The 12,562-nt window shown below is 35.3% G+C and overlaps 1 protein-coding gene across 2 annotated transcripts in view; it reads right to left on the bottom strand.

Moving 5' to 3' along the window:
• Nucleotides 1–12,562, bottom strand: part of HEATR5B (HEAT repeat containing 5B) — an 86,182-nt gene continuing 73,620 nt past the window's right edge. The window contains exons 31-36 of one of the 2 annotated variants that reach the window (XM_082672111.1): nt 11,537–11,681; nt 10,777–11,043; nt 9,181–9,405; nt 5,000–5,151; nt 3,633–3,846; nt 1–798 (exon numbers count right to left, since the gene is read on the bottom strand). In XM_082672111.1, the coding sequence (XP_082528237.1) occupies nt 494–798; nt 3,633–3,846; nt 5,000–5,151; nt 9,181–9,405; nt 10,777–11,043; nt 11,537–11,681 (1,308 nt within the window). In that variant the 3' untranslated portion in view covers nt 1–493. Of the gene's footprint in view, nt 821–3,632; nt 3,847–4,999; nt 5,152–9,180; nt 9,406–10,776; nt 11,044–11,536; nt 11,682–12,562 lie in introns of both variants that reach the window. The other variant, XM_082672112.1, reaches the window with a different exon arrangement.

Genomic DNA, 12,562 nt, shown 5'->3' on the forward strand with positions numbered 1-12,562 from the left:
GAAAGGTAAGGACTTTCTGAGAAATGCTAAGAAAATGTTAACTTTATTCTTAATAGATACACCTCAAAACCAACACTTCACATTATTTTGGTTACTTCAAAATTTAAATTCAGCTTGCTTTTCAATTAATTTTTTTTATAACAGATGCAGAATATGACCTATTTTTCCCCCTGACAATATCAATAGGCTGCTCAACTACATGATACAATTTTTTTGCATTTAATTTAAAAGACTATGGCTCAGTGTTTAAAGAATAAATTAATAAAAGAGAAACAATATTAGGAAAAAAATGAAAGCACATTCACCACATAATAAAAAAAAAATCATTCCTTCAAAATCAGAAACCAGTGTGAGCATTATTTCACTTACCCTACTTGGAAGCATATAATTCCCATATACAAATAAAGTAGAACCTATAGACTGGAATGATACAGTGGCTATCAATAATTAGGTGCTAATTGACAAAATAAACAAAAACGAGTGGAATAGCACATTAAAAGAAACTTGTTTTTAGCTTAATTGTTGGTGCAGAATGCACGGCTGGGGCCGGCTGCCTGGCGGCTGCTTTAGCTTTGCTGGCTTGACTTGCTCGAACAGCAGTTTCCAAACGTACTTTCAGCTCAGGAGCCGCTCCCATTACTGTCTTGAAAGCATGTGGATACAGAGGTCCAATATGCATTAAATTCTGGAGTGCAAACTCATGAAGATCTTTGGAAGCTGTGCTTGCTGAGGCAAAAGAATTTTCATCCAGCAGGTAAGAGATCAAAGTGGGAACTAAAAGAGCAAGTAACTGGACTCCTGCAAATAACAAAGATAAAGTCTGAAGATGATCACAAGTCTGAAAATTACAATAAACCTTTATTTAAAAACTAGGCAATTACTACAGTAGTCTGAATTATAATAAAATCGAAGTAAACGTGCATGATCTAATTTTAGACCTCAGTAATTATTCATAATTAATACTGAATACTTACTAACTGTCCAAGCCATGTTAAGGGAGGAAATCAGGTTTGATTTCCTGTTAAGATTATATATTTTGCATTTATATTAATTTGTTTTATTAAAAAAATACTGGCTAAAAGGTTAAAAAGGAATGAACACTTTATAATTGTCATCTGGTAAAATGTATTTTGAGAATAAAATTATGAAAATTTTAAGGGTATTCCAGAATAGGGAGGTTGGAGAATAGAGGGAATAGGGAACAGAAACCTGAAGCATTCATTAGGAGGATACCATCAAAGGACTGAGTGAATGTATACGTTAATGTGATGGCAACCATCTCCCTTCGGTTTTTGTTTTGTTTTGTTTTGTTTTTTTGCGGTACGCGGGCCCCTCACTGCCACGGCCTCTCCCTTTGCGGAGCACAGGCTCTGGACGCGCAGGCTCAGCGGCCACGGGCCCAGCCGCTCCGCGGCACGTGGGATCCTCCCGGACCGGGGCACGAACCCGTGTCCCCTGCATCGGCAGGCGGACTCCCAACCACTGCGCCACCAGGGAAGCCCTCCCTTCGGTTTTTGCATGGCACTTAGACTCAGATTTAGTTTTAATTTTCAAAAAATGACAATTGCTTATTCTACCACTTAGAAGTCTTGCTATAGTACAAAACATCTGTTATCTGAGTGAAGCAGTCCCTTAAAAAATGAAGAAATTGTGATGGTGCTTATTGTTGATGTAATTCACTAATAATAAATACTAGAAATTGGTTGGAGAACTGAAGCTACACTGCTTTGGTTATTTCATACCTTAAATTAATTGACTCTTAAATGGAAAATTAAAGAGTTATTCATTTAATGAACCTTGTTGAAGTCTAATTAACTATCAAACTATATTTAATTTCATGAATAATATGTAAATATATTCTGCTGTTAAAAGAATTCAAACAACAGAGAATTATTTGAAAAAGTATAAGACTCTTCCCTACCTAAATTAGGGCACTTGTTCAGGAACTGATCCCAAGAGTCAACTCAACTCAAACATATTTAAATACTGACTATGCAAAAGTCAATAAGCTCAGTGTTAAGATTACAAAATGAATAAGATTTAGTCCCCATGTTTATGGAGTTTAAGTGAGTAAAATAAAAATAAAGATAAAATTATGTTGAGTTACCAAACACAGGCCATGATGTCAGTCATAACATTTCTACCCAAATAATCTGTTAATATCTAGTTTCAACTAAACTTATCAACTCCTCCCAAACAGCTCTTCTTCCTGACCTTTCCAGTTTTAACGTTGCTTCCATGCTTCTTCCAGGTAACACAGTAATATTTGGCTCTCTCTTTCTCTTGTCCCCCTAACCAGTTACTCGTCAAGTCAGAGCAACTTTTTTTTTTCATAATCACTTCTGTATTCTTCTCTTCCACTGTAATAGTTCTGGATTATTATTTTATAGGTAAGCTATCAGCAATAGCTTTTAAAAGATCTCTACTACCTTTCCAATTTTGTGTGAAATTCTTTCAAGAGAAGAGGAAAAATTTTATGATAGAAAAAACTGATGTAATTTTTATCTGGAGAGTAATCTAGCAATATATATTAAAAGCTTTAGAATGTGCATTCCTTTTGGCCCAGTAATTTCACTTAAAAAAATTTACCTGATAGAAATAATTTAAAAATGTGTGCAAAGATACCTGTACAAGAATACTCATCTCAGACTTCCCTGGTGGCGCAGTGGTTAAGAATCTGCCTTCCAATGCAGGGGACATGGGTTCGATCCCTGGTCCGGGAAGATCCCACATGCCGCTGAGCAACTAAGCCCGTGAGCCACAACTACTGAGCCTGCGGTGCCACAACTACTGAAGCCCGCATGCCTAGAGCTCGTGCTCTGCAACAACAGAAACCACCACAATAAGAAGCCCACACATCGCAATGAAGAGCAGCCCCTGCTAGCCACAACTAGAGAAAGCCCGTGCTCAGCAACGAAGACCCAACACAGCCAAAAATAAATAAAATAAAATAAATTTATATAAGAAAAAAGAATACTTATCTCATTTATGATCTTGAAAAACTGGAAACAGCTTAACATTCAATCATAAGGTACTAGTTTAAAAAGTACAGTCTTTCTGTAATAATTAAGTCATATTTTTTAAGATAAATTTTAGATTGTGATGAAATTAAGATTTAGCAGGGAATAAAGAGGAGTAAGTGTTAAGTTGCATACGTCTCTGGTTAAATGGATGTATGTGGTAGTTCTTCATTAAATTAAATAACAGCAATTTAAAAATTTCAAATTTTGAGGTATTTTAATAATGATGTTTGGCATCATTAATGCTAATCTGGTCCTATTTGTCCTATTTGTTAAAAAGCTTTTATACCTCTATTATGAACACCAAAATGTATTATTTTAAAAAATCTATTAGGCAGCCATATTTTCCCTGGTTCTTAAAGAGTACATTTCTAGAAAATAAAACAATCTGTGGGTTCAAATGCCATCGGTAATTTAACCTCTTGCTCTTAAAAAATAAACATAAATCAACTCAATTTTGTTAGCATCACGAGCAAAAACATTAATCTTTCAGATAGTAACCACCCTTAGTAAACTTACTGTTGCAATGGCCTGTGTCAAATAGCAAAGAAAATTTATATATAATACAAATATTCATTTTAGACTAGGGGCTTTTTAGAGGAAAATACTTACTGTTATGTTCTTCCCCAAGAGCAACCAATGTTTCAAGAACTTTGATTCCTTCTTGAACAGCTAAAAGTTCTGTATTACTGGCTGGTCTGTTTCTTTCAACAGCTTTTAGCTTTTCAACCACTATTGGAGCTAATGAATGGATGTAGGGGGTTGAAAGGGCACGATTGGAATGCTGAAAGACTGAGAGGAGAAGCTGGTAACATTTGGCTTGAACCTACACAAGAAAATCATTTTATTAATTTACATGTGTGACAGTTCTTATTTGCTCTACAATCACACTGCATCCTAATATATACTGAAAACAAGCAATACTGCAGGATGAAAACAGAAATGTGGGAAGAATTAATGCCATTTCTACTTACAGAAATGGAGTAATAAAACTTCCAACATGCTAACTAAATAAAACGGAAAAAAATTAATCCAATAAACATTCCTTATACGTTAACTCCCAAATTACCACTGCTAATATAATTTGTGTATTTCTATAGTGTATAAGAAATTAGAGACCGGGAATACTAATTTGTGTTTTTAATTCTTTCTTTAATCTACAAATCTCCCTCCCACTTTAACCTAATATATTTAGTATGGAAGGCTAATATTTGACGGATGCCAAACAAAGCTATAAAAATATATTACTTAGACACCTCTTAAACCAATTTAAGTGTTCCAGGCCTAGAAAATAAGGTCTCAGTGGCTCTACTTTAGATTAGAAAGACTTCATGTTAGTAAGAAACAAACAAACAAAAAAAGGAAGGTCCATCAACACACGAATGTACATGAAAAATATTGAGGGGAAACTGTTTCAGTGCTTTGGTGGAAGAAAAGCTACCAAACATTGCTGGACATAAAAAATGCCTGGGGAATATTTTTAAAATACAGATCTGTGGACCACACTTCTGGAGACTCTGGTTTAGGAAGATAATGGTAGATGTTAACTAAATTGCTTTTTTTCCTGATGTGCAGCAGGTTTGAGAATCAGTAGTTTAGACACTAACACTGTAAAAAAATAAAACTTATTTTCTAGAAAACAGAGTTTCCAATAGGCCCATTAAAACATGTTATAATATATATTTATCCTTTAATGGTGTCATTAAGTAAACAGTGAAAAACAGAAGCACATAAAGTCTCTACCAATATAGGCCAGGGTTGAGCAAATATTTTAGATACTGGGCAATTTCTGTAGATATAAATAAACATATACATGTCTCTCCTAATGCTTAAACCAGTGATCTTTTCCAGTTTTCTGTTGAAAAGTCGTATAGCAAATACTTAAGTTTTCATTTGATGTATCACAAATTTTAATGAATCAATCTGAAACTTTCTTGATAAAGTGGAAGGTTTAACACTATGTTTTAAGTGCAACTTACCCATGGGTCACATGAATTTAACGCGTTTTTAAATCTGTTCATGCAGCCATTCTGCAGTGACTGGACTCCTATTATTTCACTGCCAGCAGACCACAGGAAGAGTGCAATTGCTGTTAGCATGCTTACTTCATCAGGCATAGGCATAGAATCTTCTGAAATATATGAATAATGAAATGTTGACACATATAAAAAATGAAAGCAATATGCTGTTCCTAAAATGTTTTGAAATTCTGAAAAAGAATAAACATATGTATATGTATCACTAAATCACTTTGCTGTACACCTGAAACTAACACAACATTGTAAATCAACTAAACTCCAATATAAAACAAAAATTTTTTAAAATCTAGGGCTTCCCTGGTGGCGCAGTGGTTGAGAGTCCGCCTGCCGATGCAGCGGACACGCGTTCGTGTCCCGGTCCGGGAAGATCCCACAGGCCGCGGAGCGGCTGGGCCCGTGAGCCATGGCCGCTGAGCCTGTGCTCCACAACGGGAGAAGCCACAACAGTGAGAGGCCCGCGTACCACACACACACAAAAAACTTTCATTCTTGAACAATAACCCTCTCTCTCTTTTTTTTTTATATATACAAATTTATTTATTTATTTATCTTTGGCTGTGTTGGGTCTTCGTTGCTGCACGTGGGCTTCTCATTGTGATAGCTTCTCTTGTTGCAGAGCACGGGCTCTAGGCACAAGGGCTTCAGTAGTTGTGGCTTGCAGGCTCTAGAGCGCAGGCTCAGTAGTTGTGGCTCACGGGCTCTAGAGCACAGGCTCAGTAGTTGTGGCGAATGGGCTTAGTTGCTCCACAGCATGTGGGGTCTTCCAGGACCAGGGATTGAACCCGTGCCCCCTGCATTGGCAGGCGGATTCTCAACCACTGTGCCACCAGGGAGGCCCTGTATCAATGTTAAATTGCCTCAATTTGATAATTCTTCAGTGGTTATGTAAGAGACTGTTCTTGTTCTTAGGCTATCTGTGAAGTATTTAGGAGTAAAGAGTCATGATGCCTTCAATGTATTCTCAAATGGTTCAGCAAAATTAATAATATCAACAATAATATGTGGATTATAGAAAAAATAAAACATGCAGCAAATGTTAACAATTGGTGAAATCTAGAAGGGTATGCTGAAGTTCACTATATTATGCTTGTAACATTTTAAAAAGTTTGAATCTATTTCAAAATTGAAGGTTCTAAAAATGAAAAAAAATATTATAGCAATCTTAAGAGTGATTCATTACATCCATGGAGGGGTGTGTGTGTGTGTGTTACACACATACATTGGCACATTTTTTAAAGTGGAAGTCTCAGATTTTATAATAAGAAATATGATTTCCATAAAGGAAATTCTCTATTACAAAACTCTTCTCGTAAAGCAAGAAATTCTGCTTGCCTGGCTTACAAATACTATAAAATACACCCATGGCTTTGATCCCTACTTCATACTGACTGTGCCTACTGAGAATTCAGCTCTGGACAGGTTAGCTTAGGCAATTTAATTATCTTATCATATACCTTTAAATTTATCTAACATGAATGAACTTGGATAAAATATCAAAACCTTCTCTTATAATTGACAATTTAAAAAACATGATTACTGATTATGGACACCCCCATGAAAACTGAAACAATATATTTTTAAACGAATTCTTAACTACTTTTTCTTGTTCTATCAACGTACACATATATACATTTACATTCGTATATAATTATGGCATTTAATGTTTCTTTAGTTTGTTAAAAATCTATGCTAAAAAGAAAAATATTAACTCATGATAAAGCTAAAATAGTTTTAGTAACATTAATAAAACTAGTTAAAGTTTTCCCTTCCAAATATTAATACTAAAAAATTTCAGGTGATATAAGTAGTACATAGTTTGTTTAAAATATAACAAGCGTATGGGAAAGAAAATAAAACTTGTAATACTACCATCTAGCGATAGTTTAATTTCTAGGTTTTTGATTAATTTCTTCTGGTCTGGGTTAGTTTTTTTATATATAATTATTTATAAACATGATTTTTAATAGATATAATGGATATATAATCCAAATGAGTATACCATGATATATTTAATATTTTTCCCACTGCCAGATAGTTATATTTATCACTTTCATATTTTCATTATTATAAAATAGACTGTGATAAATAACCTTGAACACAAGTTTTTGATCAATAAGGTCAGAGTATGAATTCTTAAAGGCTCTGTGTGTATTTTGCAGAATTGATTCCCTGAAAGTTTAAACTGTATTAATTCCCTTCAGCAAAGTATGAAAATGTTCTCCTGGTATCAATTCCACCTGTACATACAATTTTTTAAAATCAGTTTTACAGGTAAAAATTTATATTACTTTGTTTTTGTTTGTATTTTTTTGCTTATATAATAATGTGGCTAACTTTTTTATATACTTGGTGGGCATCTCGATTTCCTTTTTAATAATGCGTGCTCTTTCCTTCTTTCTTAAAAGACTTCTTTGTACATTAATGATATTAACACTGACATAAATATTATTTTCAGTTTTTGATCTTTTTTTCAGTTATCTTTTATTTTTAAAATTTTTTTCTTCCAGTTTTATTGAGATACAATTGACACACAGTACTATGTAAGTTTAAGGTGCACAGTATAATGATTTGACTTACATACATCATGAAATGATTATCACAAGTTTAGCGATACATCCATCATCTCATACAGATAAAAAATTAAAGAAATAGGAAAAAAATCTTTTTCCTTCTGACAAGAATTTTTAGGATTTATCAACCTTTTTTTTTTTTTTTGCGGTACGTGGGCCTCTCACTGTTGTGGCCTCTCCCGTTGCGGAGCACAGGCTCCAGACGCACAGGCTCAGCGGCCATGGCTCACGGGCCCAGCCGCTCCGCAGCATGTGGGATCCTCCCTGACCGGGGCACGAACCCGTGTCCCCTGCATCGGCAGGCAGACTCTCAACCACTGCACCACCAGGGAAGCCCTCAACCATTTTTTAATGCCGTTGTTTTTGACAGGTAGATGTTAAATTCTATAGTCCAATACACTGATATTTTCCTCTGTGATACTTACCATTCACTTACACTTACATAGTCCTTTGTCATTCTGACATAAAGGAGTCACCTATATTTTATTTACCTATTTTAAAAATTTTACATTATCATTCTAACTTACCTCGTATTTACTTAGAGTCATGATATAAGGGGAGAGAATAACTGGAACTGATATCTGAAATGTCTAATTGACACAAACCATTTGAAGAATAATGAATGTGCCCTTATCATGTATTATATTCTCATGTGGATGAATGTCTGTTTTAAAACAATCTGTTCTGTTTCATTGCCCTATCTGTTCGTTCTTGGGCCCACTCCACAGTTTTAGATACTGTGGAAATGTTTTAATAGGCAATATGGCAAATCTTTAATTATTATTCTTTGTTTTCAATCCTTTCACATTTACAACAGAAATAAAATGAAAGAAAAAGTCAAACACCGAAGAAAAATGGATAAAAATGTGAATAAGCATTTCCCCCCAAATTAGACACAAACATGAAAAATGCTTATACTCACTAGGAAAATGAGAAATGCCAATTAAAACAGTAAGATAGTACATTTTACTTATCAGATAATGAAATTTAAAAGTCTGAAATACCATGTATTGGTGGGGATCATGCACTGCTAGTAGAAGTGCAAATTCATACAGCTACTTTGGAGAACAATTTGGCAATGTCTGATAAAATTAAAATGTGTCATCAATTCCACTTATAGGGGTATGCCCTAGAAAATCTCATAGCACAAAGCACATAAGGAATTTATAAGGATGTTCACTGAGACAATTTTTATAATTGGGAAAAATGAGAAATAGCAAAAATATCCATTGTTAGGGGAATGAATAATAATTGATAAATTTAAGTGATGGACAACTATATAGGAGTTCAAAACAATGTCAAGAGTTTAATATGCATACATCCTTTCTTTTTGGGGAAACCTCCCAAAATGTATATAAGTGCTAAGACAAGGGCATTCAGAGTCAATATCCAGAATGGGGAACTAAAAGTTCACATCTGAAAGATGGGACTAAACTACCTCTCTGAGTTGATTCAGTGTTACAGAGCAGTTTTCTGATGAGCTCATTCAATTAGTTATTAGGGAAGAGATATCCTAATAAACTTTAAAAAATTTTAAACTGATTAGATTACCTGGTTGAGAATATTCTAGGATGCATGCCAGAGTGCTACGAATTAGAGCTGTCCACTGTTTCTGAGTGTCCTCAGTTTTGGCCATTGAAAGTGTCACAATACTTTTGATCCCTTGAAGAGCTGCACTGACTGGTGGAGGAACCTGGTTATCTGCAGACTTTATCGCTGTGTCTTTCAATATTCTTGCAATTAAAAACAGAATCGTGGGCAGGACTGTCATACAACCTGAAATAAAAACAAATCAGATTGCCTCGTAATTAATAGTTCCCATATTATAGTTATTTCAATTGTTTATATTTTTTATCGTTTAATATTATTTCTTTTCCTTGTATTTATACAAAATTTACTGCATTATTATTACTATAATTCAATGTTTGGAAAAAAAAGTCACAACTTATTTCAAAGGAAATATTTTCTTTCTTTTCCCAGCTTGCCTTGTTTTTATTACTTCTAGTATTTCACTTATTTAATAATCATGCCCTTCATAATGAAAATAAGGAAGGAAGGTAGAAAAACAGAAGGAAAACCGTACCAAATACTTTGAGAAGTACCTGAGAAACTTGGTGAATCATGTAGCAATTTCACGACAAGTAATCAATCTCATTGTACTAAGTGAGCCTTAGTACTAATTCAGTCAATGTAGTAACCAAGTCAGGAAACAGATAAGAAGACTATACAGGTAAGCCAAAAAGAGACGAAAGAATCCTAGGATTTGTAGCTGAAAGAACTTTAAGATAATCAGATCAACCACCCACTTAATGAAAGACTCCCTTCACCACTCTGACATGCAGCCACTGTAGTCTGCCTAACAACTTCAATGATGGAGAATTCATTGTTTTCATAACTGTAGGCTTGTGTTGAACTGAAATTCACCTTTATATATCCTGATACCATTTCTACCTTCTAGATACAACAGAGGGAAAGTCTACTTTTCCATCCACTAGTTCTTAGGTGTCTGCAGACAGCTATTATCTTTTTCAGCTACAATTTTTTTAGTTGCTCCTTAAAGTTGGTTGTCACTCTCCTCTGACATTTGTTAGTTTGTCAGTGTTGCTCAAGAGTAGCAACCAGATCAGAAAATAAAGGGTTTAGTAATTCCACTTTATGTCTATCTGCTAACATTCGATGTCTTCCCTCAAACTGTGGTTCTACCTCTTTGCTGAAGTTTGTTTGACATGTATCTGAAAAGGGTATCCTGGGTTTTTGACTTCTTAAATCTTCAGTCTTTTTTTTTTTTTGCGGTACGCAGGCCTCTCACTGTTGTGGCCTCTCCCGTTGTGGAGCACAGGTTCCGCACGCGCAGGCTCAGCGGCCATGGCACACAGGCCCAGCCGCTCCGCGGCATGTGGGATCTTCCCGGACCGGGGCACGAACCCGTGTCCCCTGCATCGGCAGGCGGACTCTCAACCACTGCGCCACCAGGGAAGCCCTTCAGTCTTTTTTTATAGGTTTCTAAAGGTAAACAAACCCTTAAAAAAAACCCTACATCTCCTTTAAGATTTAAGAGGAAAATAAATCATAATAGCACTTAAAATCAAAGGCAACCTCATCTCTAATACAGTATAAGACATTTCCAAATAGTGATTAATACCGTACCAGCAGGTGAACAAAGGGACGGTAAGTCAGAGAGTATGGTAACTGTGGCTGCCACCAAACGAGCACTTTCTTCTGACAGTCGAGTTTTAGTGGCTACGTGACTTGGAGAGTCCGACATCTTGGTACTGAGATGCGGCATGTGCCGCACTAAAATGAACATCAACAGCTCCATAGTTGCAAACACAAGAGATTTTCCAGGAATAAGACCACCACTGTCACCTCCTTCTCCTAATACAGGACAGGACTCTTTTTCCATATCATCTTCATCTTGGGTAAAAGAAAATTTGGTGAAATTCTCAGCAAACAAAATAAAAAATAGTAGATGAAACAACACAGTAAGTATACTTAATAAATTCTTTCAAAAGAATTTACAACTAAATGTTTAACTGATGCCATATGTCTTTCTCAGAATAATTCCTGCCTGACTAGAATTCTGTTTATTTACCTCTCCTTAAAAGTAACGGACAATTCATTTTTTACTTTGAAAAATTTTATTAGGTAGTTTTTATTAGGAATGTATTTCATAATAGGAGTAACACATATGTTAGGCTGAAACATGTGAAGTTGCCCCTTTTGAAGGTGAAAGATAGCTGAATATGAGCAATTCCATTTACAACATGCTAATGAAAAGCAAAATCAATTGCAAAGCTTCTAAATGTATGGTTAAATTTTTTAATTAACAACTTCCTGGTATTAATATTTTAAAAATTAAGAGTACAAAGAAATCTACTTCAATGTTAGTGCAATTTCTAGTGCTTACTTAGTGTGTTTCTTTTTTCTTGCAAATAATCCTGAGCAGCTCTTACTATCTGTTGTACAACTCCAGTCACCAGCAGCTGGACGGATGGTGGATTCCAGGTCAGTAGGAGGCGGTGTAAAACACTCAGCAACTCAACACCAATCAGCTATTATAAATTAATACAGAGAAATTAATTTTAATTTCAAAGGATACATTTATATTATTAAATCTAAGAAAATATACATGTAAAAATAAATTTGGTAGCTAAAATTAATATATTGGACTATGCAGCAAATATTATAACAATCTTGAAATAAGGTCATATTTTATCTGAACATATTTTCAGTCAAAAATTACTTTATTATGTACTTAAATAATTTTTCCATTTAAAAATGGTCATTCTCCTATTTCTTTTCTCTTTAGGACTAAACAATATTGCTAGCATCCAGTGCCACTACAATTTATGATTTCCAACCTAAGTACCCAAGAGTAGTCTACCAGAAATTCTAGGCATTCTGGTAAGTCCCTCTCAGATTCATCTCAGAACTATTACAAACTTCTACCGCTTACTACTCACTTTAGAAAGTCTCTTACAATCTTCTACATCAAACCCATCCAATGAACCCACCTCAAATTTCAGAGGGAGAAAAAAATTTAACTGCAACCGAAGCCACCTTTACCTCTTTCCTTAAGATCAAGTGTCCAGCCCCTGCCCAAGACTGATTAATCTTTCCTCATATGCCTGCTACCCCATCCTGTTTAACTTCCCAAGGATTCTTCAGGGACATCAATCATACCCCGTATGTTGTCAGCCTCGCTCTCTAGCTAAGCTCCTCTTCCCCAGGATAAGAATCTGCTCAAGTCCTTCCTACCTAATTTCCCCCCACACCTCAAAAAACCTCTCAGATCCTTCCATCTGCCCCCATGTTCTCTTCTGTCTCTGTCTTGTTTCTTCCTTTCCCAGACCGAATGCTGCCACTTCCTTCACTCTCTCATTTACTCCTCGATCTTCTATAATCTGGCTTGATCCACCTGAGAAGACGCTAT

Source organism: Grampus griseus, assembly GCF_964374135.1.
Source record: "Grampus griseus genome assembly, chromosome: 15".
Classification (NCBI taxonomy): domain Eukaryota; kingdom Metazoa; phylum Chordata; class Mammalia; order Artiodactyla; family Delphinidae; genus Grampus; species Grampus griseus.